The sequence below is a fragment of the Sciurus vulgaris genome (genome assembly GCF_902686455.1).
Source record: "Sciurus vulgaris genome assembly, chromosome: 15".
NCBI classification, from domain to species: Eukaryota; Metazoa; Chordata; class Mammalia; order Rodentia; family Sciuridae; genus Sciurus; species Sciurus vulgaris.
In genome coordinates, this window is record NC_136476.1 from 81,162,125 (window position 1) to 81,181,471 (window position 19,347).

At 37.8% G+C, this 19,347-nt stretch overlaps 1 protein-coding gene across 1 annotated transcript in view; it reads left to right on the forward strand.

The window, feature by feature from the left end:
- The window catches only part of GAPVD1 (GTPase activating protein and VPS9 domains 1), an 88,362-nt gene that overhangs the window by 19,764 nt on the left and 49,251 nt on the right, over positions 1–19,347 (forward strand). The window contains 2 exon segments of the mRNA XM_079113857.1: positions 14,362–14,579; positions 16,602–17,445. Coding sequence (XP_078969983.1) covers positions 14,395–14,579; positions 16,602–17,445 — 1,029 coding nt within the window. The 5' untranslated portion in view covers positions 14,362–14,394.

A 19,347-nucleotide genomic window follows, 5' to 3' on the forward strand; every position in this document is an offset into this window, starting at 1 on the left:
TTTAGGTATAGTTATTGACATTTCTAATATGTTTACTCTCCTTGGAACTTTTTATTTTTGGTACCAGGGATTGAACCCAGGGATGCTTAAGCACTGAGCCACATCCCCAGTCGCTTTTTTTTTTTTTAATAATTTATTTAGATACTGGGTCTTACTGAGTCGCTGAGGCTAGCTTTGAACTCACGGTCCTCCTGCCTCAGCCTCCCAAGCTGCTGGAATTACAGGCATGTGGCACTGCACCTGACCCTCCTTGGAATTTTTAATGTGTTTCATGATTCACAAATTTCACCTTATCAGACTGTGCTTCCTCTCCATGCTCTGCATTAGTGTAGGTATGATTGTTTATCATGCCAACTTAAAACAAGTTGGCAAACTTTTTTTTTTCTGTAGAGGGCCAGATAGTAAATATTTTAGGCTTATGGACCATAATGACTTAGGAGGAGTCTGGCAACTATTCAACTTTACCATTGTGGCTGCATGGTATGAATGCAGCCAGACAATATATATGCAAATAGACTTGGATTTATTCCAGTAAAACTTCATTTAGGGGCTAGGGTTGTGGCTCAGTGATAGAGCGTTTGCCTAGCACGTGTGAGGCAATGGGTTTGATCCTCAGCACCACATATAAATAAAATAAAGGTCCATCAACAATTAAAAATATTTTTTAAAAATCCTTAATTTATATAAAACCACAGGCTTAAATTGGCTCACAAGCCATGGTTTGCTGGTCCCTACAATGTAGAAACTCATTGTGTTTCACTCTTTCCACTAAAATCTCTCCACTGGGCTCTCAGGGATAAATATTAATTATATAAGTTGAGAAGCTTAAATTTATTCCTCAAAATTTTAATATTTAATATGCATGGGTATAATCTATTTAGTTTTATTAATTAATTCATTTCTGAGGACTAGGGATTGAAACCCAGGAGCACTTTACTACTGAGTTCATTCCCAGTCCTTTTTATATTTTATTTTGAGAGAAGGTCTTGCTAAGTTGCTGAGACTGGCCTTGAATTTACAATCTTCCTGCCTCAGCCTCCCAAGTAGATAGAATTATAGTTGGGATTACACCACTCCAGCTCTATTTTATTTTTGTAGAAAAAGTGGTAAATAGTATTAAATTTAAGTGGTCAAAGTCTAGTTTTTGACCATTTTAAAAGAAATTATCTAGTCAGGGATGGTGGATCATGTTAATCCCTGTTAGTTAGGAGGCTGAGGTAGGAGAATCACAAGTTGAAGGCCAGTTTTAGCAATTTAATGAGCTGCTTAGCAGTGGAATGAGACCCTCCCTCAAAAAGGACTGGGGAAATAGCTCAGTGGTAAAGCACCCCTGGGTTCAATCCCCAGTAACCCCCCCCCCCAAAAAAAAAAATCAGAAAATGCTTGCAGATTTTAGGAAAATATTATATATTATTTTTAGGTATACCTAAGTTTCATTTTATAGTTCCTTGATATTATTTATGCTCTTTTTCACACAGCAGTTTGTGACAGTGTGAATCTTAACAGAGGTGTATTAAGAACTTGTTTGGCCATGGTATTTGGATGGGGCAAAACTTAGAGGTCTAAGAGATGCTGTCACATTTTGAAGGGACATTCTTTTTTGCTGGAAAAATAGGATGTGGACACTCAAGATGAAAAAAAAGAAAGGAAAAAAACAGTTTCAATTTAGTGATACGGATAATGAGTGCTTCGTGAGTTCAGAGTTGGGATTTGTCACTGGGGGTAGCCTATGCGGGTGGGAAGGAAGGTTTTATTGAGCCAGGCCTTAGAAATTAGAGGATGTAGATTAGATGGGGGCTGATATAAATATGAAGTTGAATTGAAAAAAAAAATGAGAAGGCCTAACTTACTGAACTATTTTAATATAAGCAAACAGTGTAAAATAGGATTGGAGGGGTAGGCCAAGGCAAGATTGAACCTTGAACATTAAACTTAGGAATTTGGAAATTACCCTCTTGGAAGTAAGGAATAATTGAAAATTATGAGCACTATCACTTTTCCTTTAAGTCTTTCATGAAACTCACAGATGTGATTTTTAATGTTTTCAGTGTATTGCACTTACTTTAGTTAGCATTTAAAGATAATTTCATACTGTTCACCTTTTTTTTTTCTTTCTTTCTTTTTTCTTTCTTACCCACCAAAGGACAGTCTTGTCCAGACAAAATATGCAGGGAACAAGAGAAAAGAGTGAAAATGATGACAGTTTTTTTGGTCTGAACAGTTGGAAGAAGGGGAGTTGCCATTGATAGAGATGAAGAAGGCTTTTTTTTTTTTTTTTTTTTGTGGGGTGAGAAGGGGTGGGAAAGCAGGTTTTTTTGCGGGGAAGATGAGCTCAGTTTTGAACATTAAATGTGAGATGTTGAGTAGGCAGTTGCATATACATATCTGGTATTCAGGGTAAAAGTTTAAGACTGGTGAAATTAATTGGAGAGTTATCAACTTTTTTTTTTCCCCCAGTACTGGGGATTGAACTGGGGTGCCCTGTCACTGAGCTATATCCCTATCCCTTTTATGTTGAGACAGAGTCTTACTAAATTACTAAAACTGGCCTTGAATTTACAATCCTCCTCCTTCCATTTTCCTAGTCACTGGGATTAGAGGTGTGCACCACCACACCTGGTTGTCAGCATTTTGATGGCAGAATCACGAGATTGAATGAGATTGCTTGGGCAGTATGTATAAAAAGAGAATGAGGTCTGACTGTTGAACCTTGGGGTGCTCCAAGTGTGGTTTGTGTGTGTGTGTGTGTGTGTGTGTGTGTGTGTGTGTACCTGTGTGTACCAGAGCCTGAACCCAGAAACCCAGAGGCACTTAACCACTGAACTATATCCCAAGCCCTTTTTTTTTTTTTTTTTTTTTGAGACAGGGTCTCGCTAGGTTGCTTACAACTTAGCTGAATTGCAGACGCTGACTTTGAACCTGTGATCTTTCTGCCTCAGCCTCCTGAGCCACTGAGATTACAGGTGTGTTCCACCATGCCTGGTGCTCCAAGTGTTTTTGATATTAGGGAGGAAACTAGTGTTCATAAGAGGGTTGGGGGCTAGGGTTGTGGCTCAGTGGTAGAGCATTTGCCTAGCATGTGTGAGGCACTGGGTTCGATTTTCAGTACCACATATGAATAAATAAGTAAAATAAAGGTCCATCAACAACTTAAAACATATTTTAAAAAGAGAGGGTTGATTTTGACCAGCAGAAAGGCAAAGCATTTCATTCCGAAAAAGAGCTCAGCACACGCGTGTACGTACTGATGTATGTGTGTATGTATGTATATATGTATATATGTATACATCTATGCCTATGGTACTGTGGGAAATCCTGTTGCTTCAGTTTTCTTAGTGAGGTAGAAATCAAGGAGCTGAGAATAAGGATGGGTGGGTTTGTGGAGAATAAAGAAGTGTTGGGTTTGTGGAGAAGACAATATGAATCCGCTGACTGGAGAGAGGGAGAACGGTGGATGAACTGGAAGTAGAGTGTGCATGCTGTGCAGAAATAAGGGCCCATCTGGAGTTTATGTTCATGAATTGGAAGTGATGCTGTGCAGAGCACATGTGTGTGCACGCGTGTGCGTGTGTGCGTGTGTGTTTTCCTATCCACAGGTGTTGACAAGGCAGAACATTGAATTTAACTGGAATTGTGGTTTAGTGAGGGGCAAATTGAGAGTACATTCAAGAAAGTGATTAAAATGTTTGCCATTGAATTTATGCTAGGTAAGTAAGACAGGGAAGGGTAAAGTTAAAAAGGTGGTAGGATCAACAGTTTTGGAAGTCGTGGTGGGGTCATGTGTTTGTTGATGATGGGGGTGTAAGAAAAGATCGTCATATAGTCTATGTGAGAGCCAAAGTTGGGTTTTTTAGTGGATGAGGAAGGAGGATGGTGCGAAACGCTCTTGAGAGTGTGAAAGGTGTGGGAGAGAAAACAGCTATGCTTGAGATGTTTACAAAAGAAGCAATGTTCCTGTGAGAAGCCAGGATTCAGTTAAAGCAAGAAGGTAAAGGAATGCTTTCCCGAAAGGGTGCAAGTTGTAGGCATTTTTCTGATCATTGACTTTGTGCTATAGATATCACTGTGAAAAGGATGGAAAAGATGGGTAGGGCAGGAGGTGAGGTTAGAGGGGGTAAGGTACAACCCAGGGTCCAGGAATTGGGTTCTATGGGATAAAGTGTGTGGGATTTCTGGGCTTCTTGTGTGAAGGACAGTAAGTAAAGGCTTATTTTAGACTTCAGACCTGGTCAGGCTAGGGCAGGTTTTGGTGAACTTGGTAAGGGGTGAGAGAAGATGGAGGGATTCTCTTGCTAAATACATGAAAAATTTTCTGGGGTTTGGATTTGATTCCTGTGATTGGAAGCATAAAAAGGCAAACTTAATGGAGCACACAGGTTCCCACTGGACATCTGCATATGTTTTAATATATTCTGACACTATTAAGAAGTCAGTAGTGTCTTTTAAAGGGAACTTGGGAGGGATTGGAAGGTTTATTTCAGAGATGTTATGGAAATACTAATCTGTCAATGTGGGATGGATTGGAAAGAGAAGAAACTGAGTACATATTAGGAAATTTTTTCAATTGTCATGGATACATGCTAATGAATATGATTATTTGCAGAGGAATTAGAAAGTTGAGGACAGATATGAGGGTTGAACTTGATGACAGCTTTGTTGCTGAGAAGAAGGACGGGTTCTAAGTTTTGAGACTTAGGAATCTGTAATAAAAATAAGACCAGTATAAGAAGGTCTGAAACAGTTGCTGGTTTTATGAGGGAAATTGTTGCGCTCTGTTTTTTAGATTTTTGAATGTTAGACTCTTATCTCCCCTTTTGTCGTAATTTACTTGCTCTGACTTCAAAGCTAAGTTTGCTTTATGAGAACAGAGGTTGTGTCTTTTTTGTTGTGAACTGTGTTATCAGAGTTTGTCATAGTGAAACAACTTTAGAAAAAGTTTGTGATTTAAATTGGAGATGTTGGGTTGCTTTTTTTTTTTTTTTTTTGCTATACTGGAGATTGAACCTGGGGCCACACATATGTTAGGCAAGTATTCTACAACTTAGGTACATCCCAGCCCTTTATTTATTTATTTTTTGTGGTGCTGGGGATTGAACCCAGGGCCTTGTGAATGCAAAGCAGGCACTCTACCAACTGAGCTATGTTCCCAGCCCCCAACCCTTTATTTTATTTCATTTTGAGACAGAGTCTCACGAAGTTGTCCAGACTGGCCTCAAACTTGCCGTGCTCCTACCTCAGCCTCCTAAATAGCAGGTATTACAGATGTGTGCTATTGTGCCTGGAAAGAGAAGATAGTTTTTAATAGTCTTTCCAATTCTGAGATTCTAGTTTCATATCAGGATGTTTTGCAGATAGAAGAAATAGAGTATTTGGGGTGATGGTATAGCTTATTGATACAGTGTTTGCCTTGCATGCTTGAGACCCTGGGTTCAATTCCTAGCACTGCAAGAAAAGAAAAAAGAATGTAAATTCCTATGAGGGCTGGGAATCCCTGTTGCTTTATATGGTATTTTGTTTTTCAAATTTATTTTTTTAATTGACAGATAAAATTATATGCTTATCATGAACAAAACGATGTCTTTTTTTAGATGTTGATAGAACTTTATTTTATTCATTGAGTGTATGTGGAGCTGAGAATCAAACACAGTGCCTCACACATGCCAGGCAAGTGCTCCACCACTGAACCACAACCCAGCCCACCAACATGCTATCTTGAAGCATGTTTATTGTCAAGTGGTTAAAGCTGGCTAAAAACATGTTCTTTACATGATGTAGTTAAACATTTTTTTTTGGTGAGATCAATTAACATCCACACTGCTGGCATTTCTCACGAATACGCTGTATCATCATTAACTATAGTTAACATGCTGTAATATAGATCTCTTGTATTTATTCCTCCTATTATTTTATATGCTTTACTAAACATCTCCCCTATCCCAGACACCAGCCTATGGAAACTATCATTCTGTTCTCTATTTCTATAAGATCAGCTTTTTAAAATTCCACATAAGATTATTTGGTACTTGTCTATCGGTATGTGGCTTACTGATCTTCAGTTCCATCCATATTGTTGCAAATGATAGGATCCCCTGACCCCCGTACCAGTGATTGAACTCAGAGGGCTTTACCATTGAGCTACATCCCCAGTCCTTTTTTTTTTTTTTCTTTTTTAAAATTTTTAAATTTGAGACAGTGTCTCCCTAAGTGTCTAACAGCCTTGCTAAATTGCTGAGGCTGCCTTGAACTTGTGGTCCTCCTACCTCAGCCTCCCCAGTTTCTGGGATTACAGGTGTGTACCACCACCCCCAGCTTTTTTGTTTGTTTGTTTGTTTGTTTTAAATAGTTGAATCTCATTAATATTCCATTGTGTATATATGCCACATTTTGTTTGTCCATTCATGCATATGTTGGTCATTGTGAATAGTGCTTCAGTAAACATGGAAATACAGATACAGTGTTGCCATACTGACTTCCTTTGGATATGTAGGTAGTAGTGGGATTGCTGGATCAAGTAGTAGTTCTATTTTTCATTTTTTTTGAGGAACCTTCCTGGCTATTTTCCGTACTGGCTATACAAAATTACATTCTCACCCACAGTGTGCAAGGGTTCAATTTTCCCTACCTCCTTGCCAGTTTATATGGTATTTGAGGGAAAACTCAAATGACGTAGATATTGCCAGAAGCCAAAGTTCTGTAAAAACTGATAGTGAAAAACAAACAAATAAAAAAACTTGAGGAAGTCACTTTTTAACATAATTGGAAATTAAAGTAGACGTTGCTGGGGCTGGGGTTGTGGCTCAGTGGTAGAGTGCTTGCCTAGCATGTGTGAGGCACTGGGTTCAATTCTCAGCACCACATATAAATGCATAAGATAAAGGTCCATCAACAACTTAAAAAAAAAAAAAAAAAAGCAGATGTTGCTGACAAAACCTTTAAGTTCATTGGTTGAGAGCAAGTGCTTCTTTGGAGTAGAAATTGAATCCTTTGAATCTATGTTATGACTTGGCTACTTACTACACTTGTCAATACCTTCCTAAACTGTCAGATGGGGATAAGGGGAACTCACAAGACACAGGTTTGTGAGGGCTCAGTGAGGAAAAACAGCAGAATTCTTGTCATAATTAGTCTAAAGAAATGTTAGTTTAACCTTAATATTTTCTTGTTCTGATATTGTTACTTTTTTTTTTTTTTCCTGCATTGCGGATTGAATCCTGGGGCACTCTACTGCTGAAATACATCCCCAGTCCATCTGGTCCTTTTCATTTATAATCTTCACACAGGGTCTTGCAAAGTTGCCCGAAGTGGCTTCAACGTTCAGTCCTTCTGTCTCAAACTCCTGAGTTGCTGGGATTACAGGCATGTGCCACTTTTAAATAAACTTATTTGCCAGTTGTCTCTGCTTTCCTGTCGTCATCAGTTTGGTAAATTTTTTCTACTTTTAGTTATTTATGTCTATATTTTATGTATTTATTTATTTGGGTACCGGGGATTGAACTCAGCCCTATTTTGTATTTTATTTAGAGACAGGGTCTCACTAGGTTGCTTAGGGCCTTGATAAGTTGGTGAAGCTGGCTTTGAATTTGTGATCCTCCTGTCTCAGCCTCCAGAGCTCCTGGGATTACAGGCAGCGGCATGGGTATATTTTATTTATTCTATTCCTTAACTTTTGACTATTAAATTCTTTTGTGTTTTAAGTGGTGTCTTAGAAGAGCAAAGCAACTTTATTTATTTACTTATTTTTTTTTTGTAATACTGAAGATTGAACCTAGGGCCTTGCACATGCTATGCAAATGCTCTATCACCAGAGCTACATTCCCTGCCATTTTATAAAATTAATTAATTTATGGCGCTAGGGATTGAACCGAGGGGTGCCCTACCAATGATCTATATCCCAACCTTCTTTCTTTTGTACTGAGGTTTGAACACAAGTGCATTTAATCACTGATCCACATCCTCAGTCTCTTTGATTTTATATTTTGAGACAGGATCTCACTAAGTTGCTTAGGGTCTTGCTAAGTTGCTAAGGCTGGCCTGGAACTTGAGATCCTCCTGCCTCAGCCTCCTGAGTTACAGGGATTGCAGTGTGGGCCACCACATCTGGCTCATTTTTTAATTTTGACAGTTTCTTGCTTAGATGCCTAGATTGGCCTCAAACTTGTGATCTTCCTACCCTGGCCTCTTTAGTAGCTGGAATTTCAGCTGTGTACCCAGCAAACCCTTTTCCTTAGGTTTTTTTTTTTTTTTTTTTCCTGGTGTTGGGTATTGAACCTAAGGCCTAGCATGCCACACATGTACTCTATGACACTGAAGTACATTCCTACCTCTTCAACTGTTGTTTTTAAAAAGTATCTGTTTGCTATTGTTACATATTTTATGTGTTGTATTTTTTTTTTTTTTTCAAATTGTGCAAGTCAGTAGATTTGGTACTAGCTGAATTGAGTTCAGTGAACATTTCTGAACTTCTGTCATCAACTATACTAGGATGCTGAGTTGAGTAAGTCTTTTTTAAAAATAACTTATTTGTTTGTTTGTTTGTTTATTTTTATGTGGTGCTGAGGATCAAACCCAGTGCTTCCACATGCTAGGAAAGCATTCTACCACTGAGCTACAGCCTCAGCCCCTGAGTTGAATTAATCTTTATCCTGAGTTTAGTCTAATGGGAGCAGTAGAGAAAGGCGCAATATCATTGTAATGAGGCACATGCTATTTATTACACAAAATAGGATTCCAAGTATGAATCCAAATATGTCCTGTGAGGCATGCTTTGTAATCCCAGCAACTCAGGAGGCTGAGGCAGGAGGTTTGCAATTCAGGGGCACTCTACCACTGAGCCTCATCCACAGCCTTTTTTAGGGTCCTGCTAAGTTGCCCAGGCTGACCTCCTGTCTCAGGATCCTCCTGCCTTAGCCTCTCAAGTATTTGGGATTATGGCATGTACCATTATGCTTAGCTCCTGTTTTTAGTTATGAAAATTTTGAAACATACAAAAACTTGAAGGATAATCACCATAACCCACTACTCATTTCGGCAGTATTCAATAGAATACCCACAACTCATTTTACATTTTGCTACTTTAAAAAAGTTTGTATTTTACTTTTTGCTGAACCATCTTAGTTGCAATATCTTAACACTTCATTTCTAAATACTTGGGTTCATTTCTCTCTCTCTCCCCCCTTTTTTTATAGTGCTGGGAATCGAACCTAGGACCTCATACATGCTAGGCAAGCACTGTACCACTGAGCTACATTCCAGCCCTTGAGTGCCTTGCCTTCCCTTTCTCCCTCCCTTTCCACCACACCTTTTTTTTTTTTTTCCTCCTTCGGTACCAGGGATTGAATCCAGGGGTGCTTAACCACTGAGCCACATCCCCATTCCTTTTTATTTTTTATTTTGAGACAAGGTCTTGCTCAGTTGGTTAGGGTCTAAGTTGCTGAGGCTATTTTTGAACTTGTGATCCTCCCCCTTAGCCTCCCAAACTGCTGGGCTTATGGGTATGTGCCACTGCATCCTGTTGAGTGCATTTCTTAAAAGTACAATATTCTCCTATTGTAAACTACAATACCAGTGTATTCATAATAAAATCAACACTTTTTCTAATACAGATATCTAATCCATATTAAGCTTTCTCTGGTGTCACTAAAATGGCTTTTTTCTCTCTTTTTCCTCAATCTAGAGCCCATCAAGACTCTTGCATTGCCTGGTGTGGTGGTGCATGCTTGTAATCCCAGCTATTGGGAAGGCTGAGGCAGGAGGATCACAAGTCCAAAGCCAGCCTCAGCCACTTAGGGAGGCTTTGTCTCAAAATAAAATGTGCTGGGGATGAGGCTCAGTGATTAAGCACCCATGTGTTCATTCTCTGGTACCTGCCCCCCCTCCACCCTATGCCAAAAATAATTACAGTACTCTGAGTTAAAAAGCAAAAGAATCTTAGGAATCCTTTTGCTAATATAACAGAAAAACTTATATGAACACTAATCTGGCAAGGTAAACTTGATTGTATTGAATTGAAATGAAAGAAACAGGTACTTTTAAAGTGCTTATTCTGTGTGAGATACTTTTTTTTTTTTTTTTTTTTTTGAGGAGTTCAGAGATGATTCAGACATTTTTTTGTGCCCTAGAGCAGTGCTATTCAATAGAATTATCTGTGATGTGAAAGTGTTCTGTGTCTGCACTGTCTAACATGGTAGTTGCTAGGTATATATGGTTCTTTAATAATGGAAATGGTGGCTGGTATGACTATGAAACTGGATTTAAATTCAACTAAAATGTTTTATGAAAGTCGAATTTTCCAGGCATGGTGGTGCATGCCTGTGATCCCAATGACTTGGGAGACTGAGGCAGAAGGATTACAAGTTTGAGGACAGCCTACCAATTAGTGAGATCCTATCTCAAAATGAAGTAAAAAGAGCTGGGGATGTAGTTCAGTAGTAAAGTACTGTTCAATCCTCAGTACAAAAAAAATAAACAAATGTCTAGAGTTCTAGTTCAGTGTTGGTATGTTTGCCTAGCATGTGGGAGGCACTGGGTTTGATCCTTAGCACCACCTAAAAATAAATAAATGAAGGTATTGTGCTCATCTACAACTAAAAATGTAAATAAATAAATAGTATGTGTCATACATTTTTATAGTTTTTAAGTATATTTTTTAGTTGTAGATGGACACAATACCTTTATTTTATGTATTTGTTCTTTTTGGGTTGCTGAGGATTGAACCCAATGCCTCACTTGTGCTAGGCAAAAGATCTACCACTGAGCCACACCCCAGCTCCTGTATTATACATTTTTAAATTTGATTTTAATTCAACAATTTCATGTGTCTAGTGGCTAAAATATTAGACATCATAGCCTGAAAGTCTTTGAATCTATTTTCAGAAGGTGATAGGATGTGAACATGTGAAATATAAGTTAGTAGGATTACTTAAATACCTGTCAGGGCAACAGAAGGGTATACTGCAGGGCATATTTGATTATCAGGTTAGTACTGCAGAAATGTAGGGCATGCAAGGTCACTGAAAAAGGGTTTCTGTTAGGATTTCAAGTTTAAAATTTTTTGTGAATTTAAAAGATTCATATAATGGAGCAATGGAAAGTAGATTATTTGGGACCAGGCTTCAGAAGGCTGTAAATGCCATATACCTAAATACTGAGCTGTTTGCTTGAAAATAATAGAAAACCATTGAAAATGTTGAAAGCAGAAAAGTAAATAATGGTGGTCCTTTAAATATATTAATTTGGTGGTGTGTTAAATAATTGAGACAAAGTTTGGCTGTAGGGATGGAACTTTTTTCTGGGGTGGGTACCGGGGATTGGACTCAGGGGCACTCAACCACTGAGCCACATCTCCAACCCTGTTTTGTATTTTATTTAGAGACAGGGTCTCACTGAGTTGCTTAGCACTTCGCTGTTGCTGAGGCTGGCTTTGAACTCAAGATCCTCCTGCCTCGGCCTCCCAAGCTGCTGGGATTACAGGTGTGTGCCACTGTGCCCGGCTAAGGATGGGATTTATTTATTTATTTATTTTGCGGTACTGGGGATTTGAACCCAGGGCCTTGTGCTTGCGAGGCAAGCACTCAACCAACTGAGCTATATCCCCAGCCCCTAGGATGGGATTTAAGTGTCAAATGACAAACTATGAAGAAGAATGCTGACAGGAGATACAGCAAGAGGATTCTATAGGAAGAATAGTAGTTGTTAACAGATGTTGAAAAGTTGGAAAACAAGGGTTTTGGAGAGATTGTGGTTTCAGAGGAGAAGAGTTTTTTTTTTTTTTTTAAATAAACATAATTGAGTTTAAATTGATGGAAAGTTGTTCAAGGCGTATGTAGAGATCATATGGATCTCTCACCTCTCACCTATGTGGTGTGAGCCAAGTTTCTTGATATCCCTGGACTTAGTTAGATTCCTAAGCTGTAAAGTACCTGTCTCAGGAATGTTGTGAAAATTAAATGTGCAAATTTCTAAGAATTTTGAACCATTCCAGGAACAATTTTCTGTTTATAAAATATTTTCTCATGTACTCAGTTATGATGAATAACACCACACCCTCTTTGTCTACCAGAGTTGGAAATTTCTACCTTACTTCTTCCATATGTAGGTGTCAACAGATCTTGAATTTTCTACCTCCTTACATCTTTCGAATTTGTCCTGTTTTCCTATTGCCCAACTGCAACATTCCTTGGTGATGAACAGTTTCTTAGTCTGTCTTCATTTACTCTCATCCCCACTTCCTCCTCTCTCTCTCTTTTTAATATTTTTTTTAGTTGTCCATGGACCTTTATTTATTTATATGTGGTGCTAAGAATTGAACTCAGTGCCTCCCACTTGCTAGGCAAGCGCTCTACTGCTGAGCCATAACCCCAGCCCATCTTTTTTTTTTTTTTTCTGGTACTAAGAATCAAACCTGGGCCTCCTACATACTTGGTGAGTGCTCTGTCACTGAGCTATATTCCCAACCCTTTTAATTTTGAGTCAGGGTGTCAATAAATTGCCAAGACTGCAATGAAACTTGTAATTCTCCTGCCTTAGCCTTTTGAGTAGTTGGAGTTACAAGTGTGTGCCACTGTACCCTGCTTCCTCATCTTTTATATTCTCAGATATAAATTTAATCATGTTAATCCCATTTAAAGTTCTTCCCATTAACAGTGATAGTGCAAAATTCAAGTTTCTTAACTCTAACTTATGGGTACCCTCTATCCCTGCAGCCTTCTCTCCCTTTATACGTTTTTTTCTTTCTCAGTTCTCACTCTTAACACATACACACACATATAACCCCAGGCTATAGCAAGCTATGTGTATGTATCTAAATGTACTATCATAATTTTTATCATTTGGAACCCAGGGCCTTAAGTATGCTAGGCAAGCACTCCACTATTGAGCGAAATCCCCAGCCCCTATGACTATACTTTGTTGCACATACATGCCTTTGCTTGGTTTGTTTCTACCTGCCCACCATCCTTTTTACATCTGGCAAATATTCACTTTTCTTTCTTTTTTTTCTCCTTTTTTGGTATTGGAGATTTAACTGGGGGCGCTTTATCTCTGAGCTATATCCCCAGCCCTTTTTATTATTTTGAGACAGGGTCTCACTAAGTTGCTTAGGGTCTTAGGAAGTTGCTGAGACTGGCCTTGAATTTGCAGTCTTCTTACCTCAGACTTCCAAGTTGCTAGGATTACAGGTATGCATCACCATGACAGGCATGTTTCATTTTTAATGTGTCTCTGGACACATGACACTGTGTTCTGTGATCTGTCATGGATGCATGACATTGTGTTCTGTGATCTGTCATAGATGTTTCTATTATTGATGCAAAACATTTTTCAGACATTCTAGGTTCAAGAGTATATCTTAAATAATAATGCTTAAAAATATGTACTATTTGTATCCGTTTAGCCACTAGATAAACAAAATTTGTGTGATTTCATTTATATCTTTGGCAAATATTTGTTCAGTCCTGGCCCTGTTGGCATTTACTGTTTAGTGGAGAAGCCATCCAAAAAGTACGATTAACATGCAAGTAAATGTCTGCAGTAGAATACTATCTAGGGGCAAGTGCTTTTAGGAAGTAATCTTTTCTACTTTAGAAACAGTTGTCTGAGTAGATCTAAGTAAATATGTAAGCAAGAGAAACCTGTTTAAAGTGAAGGCACTAGTCTTAGAGCTAGAAGAAATGAAATACTTTTAGACAGGGATCAGAGATGTTAAGGGAGGACCAGCTTGGCCTGTTCAGGAGACAGCAAGAAGACAGGTATGTCTGAAGCTGCATGAGCTAGGGTGGAACGGTGGAGATGAAACTGGAGAGGTAGCTGAGGAGGTCAGGTAGGACTTTCAGATTTCATTCTAAATGTGAGGTAAGTCTTTGGGTGGTTTCCTGCTGGAATAAAGTGATCTGAGTTAACCCTATGAAAAGAACAGACTCCAGATGTTCAAAAAAGGAAGCAGGGTGGTGAGTTAGGAGTTGGTGATCATAGACCTCTGGGTGAGAGGTGGTGGTTAGCTAGCAGTGGAAGTAGGGAATAGTCAGATTTGAGATATATTTTGAAGATAGAATCAACAGAATGTGTTGATTGTGATATGAAAGGGCACGGTCAAGGATGACTACAGGGCTAGTAGGTAGACACTGGATTTAAAAGTGTTTGTAGAAGCTGTCTCTGAACAGTGACCTTATTAGGAACTTTTTCCTGCCTGTGTTTACCAATTTTAAAAACATGTAATAACTTTTGTAATAAAAATATGTAGATTATTTTAAAAATTAGAGTTAATAGTGGTACTAAGTGTAATCTAAATCTTAGTGTATTCTCCTACCCCTTTTGATTTTAGAAGAGAATTTACATGACAAACAAATTTTGTCTTTTTACTTTTAGTGATTGATTTTTGTACCTTTTCCACGTTTGAAAATGGTGAAGCTCGATATTCATACTTTGGCCCATCACCTCAAGCAGGAGCGCTTATATGTAAACTCTGAGAAACAGCTCATTCAGAGGCTCAATGCAGATGTACTTAAGACAGCTGAAAAGTTGTATCGTACAGCATGGATTGCAAAGCAACAGAGAATTAATTTGGATCGGCTTATCATAACCAGGTAAAGACAATATTTTCAGGTTAGAAATTCTGTGAACCATTCTAATACTATGCTAACTGTAACTCAATTTATTTCCAATCAAGTGTATGAAGAGAGTTTGAATCAGTGTTGAGTCTGTGCTTATAAAACAGTTTATTTTATCAATTAAGTAGCATTAACATTTTATACCACACTAATTAACTTTGTCTCTACATATATTTTATTGTTGTATAGAGTAAATTACATTGTATCCTACTTTTCTCATATATATCATTTAATATATACACTTCCATGTTTTGATATTGTATATGTACATTTTAGGTTTAGAAACCACCTATTTTATTGTGTTAATACCTCAGTGTTCTGTTGTTCCAGGAAGCAGTGTTTAACTCTAAGAATAGGAGTGTTGTTAGGTGCACACCTGTTATCCCAGTATCTCAGCAGATTGAGTTAGGAGGATCACAAGGTTGTGGCTAGCCTGGGCAATTTAGGGAGGCCTGGTCTCAAATAAAAAATAAAAAGGACTGGGAATGGAGTTCAGTGGTGGGTGGTTCACTCCTGGGTTCAATCCCCATTATTGCAAGGGGAAAAAAATAGAATAATAGTGCCGAGGTATAATGTTAAGTCATATATTAAAAAATGTCATTTTGAAATTCAAAAAGAAACAGAACTGATCTTTGATAATGAAAATTGGAATAATTGTTACTTCTTGGACTTGCAAGGATGGTATTGACTGGGAATGGGCATGCAAAAGCATTCTTTGGGTACTTAAATGGTGCATGTCTGTTTTGTTTGGATTTGTTTTTGAGATGAGGTCAGGCTATGTTGCCCAGGCTAGTCTCAGACTCCTGGGCTCAACTAATCCTGTCTTAATCTCCCAGGTAGCTGGGACTACAGGTGTGTACCACTGAATCCAACTGTTAACATCTTAATTCTGAGTTTTGTAACTGGATACATAAATATATAAAAACCAACCAAGCTGCACACTTGAGGTTTAGGCACTGTGTTATACCTTAGTAAAGGTAAGTTGGGGGTGGGGATAGGGGTGGATAGCGCTGCTGTAAACAGTGTTATAGATTTTTACATCCTGTTTTAGGCTTATATTATTAAGATTTGCTTTGAGAAGTAAAAAACCTTGTTGAAGGATGTGATTCTGTAGCTTATGTATATACCAATACAGATAGAAAGGTTGAACGATATACCAAACATAGACCTAAGTATTATTATTTTTTTTAATAATTTTTAGTTGTCAGTGAACCTTTATTTTTATTTATATGTGGTGCTGAGAATCAAACCTAGTGCCTTACACATGCTAAGTAAGTGCTTTTCCATTGAGCCACAACCCCAGCCTAGACTTAGTTTTGATTACTTTTTTAGTACTTGAATATTTATAAATTTTCTTGTGTTCAAAACCATAAACAAACAGTTTTTAACTAAGCAGTTTTTTTTTAAACTGGAAATTGAACCCAGGGGTTCTTTACCAATGAACCACATCTCCAGCCCTTTTTATTTTTTATTTTGAAACAAGTTCTTGCTAAGTTGATGAGGACCTCATTAAGTTGCTGAGGCTGGCCTTAAACTCATGGTCCTCTTGCCTCTGCCTTCTGAGTAGCTGGGCTTATAGGCATTACCACTGTACCTGGCACAGTTTTTTTTTTTTTTTTGGGGGGGGGTGTTGGTGCTGGGGATTGAACCCAGGGCCTTGTGTTTGACAGTTAAGCACTCTACAAACTGAGCTATATCCCCAGCCCCTGGCACAGTTTTTTAATTAATCAATAGAGTGCAGCTCTGGGCAATATTTGTTAGTATATACAAATTGACACTTTTCATTGAACTTGATTTTATATGAAGAAATTAGACTCCTTTGTACTTCATAGTTTTATCTTTACTAATTCATATGCTATTGCTCTAAAAGATTTTAGTGGTTCATAGTGATCTCTTGGTTGGGACTATAGTCAACTCATAGTTTCATGATTCAGTATAGTATGTATATTATTATTGCTATTGATATTATTTTGCCTGTTTGATACTATTTTTTTTTAGTGCTGAAGCTTCCCCTGCTGAATGTTGCCAGCATGCCAAGATTTTGGAAGATACACAGTTTGTTGATGGTTATAAGCAGTTGGGATTTCAGGAGACTGCTTATGGAGAATTCTTGAGTCGACTAAGGGAAAATCCTCGTCTTATTGCCTCCTCTTTGGTTGCTGGAGAAAAACTTAATCAGGAGAACACACAAAGTGTTATTTACACAGTTTTTACCTCCCTGTATGGCAACTGTATCATGCAAGAAGATGAAAGCTACCTCCTTCAGGTTTTGCGATACTTGATTGAATTTGAACTTAAAGAAAGTGACAACCCCAGGCGACTTTTGAGGAGAGGAACTTGTGCCTTCAGCATCTTATTTAAACTTTTTTCTGAGGGACTCTTTTCTGCCAAACTTTTCCTCACAGCTACTTTACATGAGCCAATCATGCAACTGCTTGTCGAAGATGAAGATCACCTGGAAACAGATCCAAACAAGTTAATTGAGAGATTCTCCCCATATCAACAGGAAAAACTCTTTGGAGAGAAAGGCTCAGATAGATTTAGGCAAAAGGTTCAAGAGATGGTGGAATCCAATGAAGCCAAACTGGTGGCATTGGTGAACAAATTTATTGGTTATCTCAAACAGAATACATATTGCTTTCCACATAGTTTGAGGTGGATTGTGTCACAGATGTACAAAACTCTTTCCTGTGTAGATAGACTGGAAGTCGGGGAGGTCAGGGCAATGTGTACTGATCTCCTGTTAGCTTGCTTCATTTGTCCTGCAGTTGTCAATCCAGAACAGTATGGCATAATTTCTGATGCTCCTATTAATGAAGTGGCAAGATTTAATCTAATGCAGGTATGCTTTTGCTATTATTATTAATGTGACACTTAGTTTAAAATCAGTTGATTTGGGCAGTGGGGGTGGGAACAGAGAACATGATGATAGTGTTCATATATTCTTTTTTCTTTTCCTCCAACTGTCCTACGAATTTGCTTCTTATGAAATAAAAGCAATCATATTGGGATTTTAAAATAGTGTAGTTATAAAAAATTTGGGGTTAATATGAAAAAGGAATACTTACACTCTTAAATTATATCTATATGTAAATATTGATTTGATTTTCTGAGACAAGTCTACCGTCCCTGTTCTATATTTTCAAAATTCAGAATGATTAAAAACTGAGAATGTCTTTTGTACTTCATTTGGTGGAGCAAAACATGAGCTGAACTAACACAAAGCTACTTATAATTGGTATTCCTTTTATTATTTATTATTATTATTTTTTGCAGTGCTAGGGATGGAACCCAGAAGTGTTAGGCAAGCACTCTCAGCCCTGGTATGCCTTTTAATGCTAGCAGATACTTAAATTTTGTTGCAGATAGATTAATATGTTTGACTATACGATGGCACCACCCTACGTATCAGATATTTTACACATATACACGAAATTATCTTTCTAAAAATCTCTTAAATTCTGAGCTCTGATGCTCTTTTAGATCTAAGAGATTCAAAAAGAGGATTTAAAAAAATTTTTTTAGTTGAATTTTATTTATTTATTTTTATGTGGTGCTGAGGATCGAACCCAGTGCCTCACACATGCTAAATAAGCAAGTGCTCTACTACTGAGCCACAACCACAGCCTCTCAAAAAGAGGATTTTAATCATCTGAACTATTGAAATCATGTTGTTTCTGCAGAGAATCTTTTTTCTTTCTTCTTTTGGTGTTGGGTGTTGACGCCAAGGCCTCATTCATGCTATAAGCACATGCTCTACTACTGAGCTACTCCCTATGTCTTCTAATCATATTTTATTCCCCAGGAATATCATGACCAAGAGATTTAGTTTATTCGGAATAAATAGACTATCATTGGAACTTTTTTTTTTAATATATATATTTCTAATTGTCAATGGACCTTTATTTTATTTATTTATATGTGGTGCTAAGAATTGAACCCAGGGCCTCATGCATGCTAGGCGAGTGCTGTACCACTGAGCCACAACCCCAGCCCCTGGAATTTTTTTTTTAAGGTAGTAATACGTCTTTTTTCATGACCATTTTTATCACCTTGGAGATTTAGCAATTCACTATATAGAAATCCCTGAAATAAATTTTTAATTTTTTGTCATCTGTGAATATTACATTTATCTTTATGATAGGATTTGTAGTTTTATTTTTATCATTTTAGTACATATTGAATAGCATATTTCCAAAATGCATGAAAAGAGAGTTATCGCAGGTACTAAGAAGATTAAACTCTAATGGTGTTAACTTTCTACCCAGAGTCCTTAAATCCTTAAAGAGAGTAGATTAATAATTCATTTTTGGCAGTAAGTAACTTACTCTATGAATTAGTATTTATTAACAGCTTATGTTCTGCAGGAATTGTTTACATTTAAATCTAGAAAAAGAATATTCTACTTTTTCTGGGCACCAGTAGCTGTAATGCAGCTACTGGGAAGGCTAAGACAAGAGAATTGAAAGTTTGAGGCCAGCTTCGGCGACTTAGCAAGACCCTGTCCCAAGATAAAAAATAAAAAAGGCTGAGGATATAGCTCAGCGGTAGAGTGCCCCTGGATTTAATCTCTAGTACAGCAAAACCAAACAAAGACTTATACCGTGAGTGCTTTGTGGACCCTACAGGGGAAAGTTCTTCATGTTACCTTGAAGCAGTTTAGTGAGTCTTTCTGTTGTTTTTTTTTTTTTTTTGTGGTGCTGGGGATTGAACTCAGGGCCTTGTGCTTGCAAGGTATGCACTC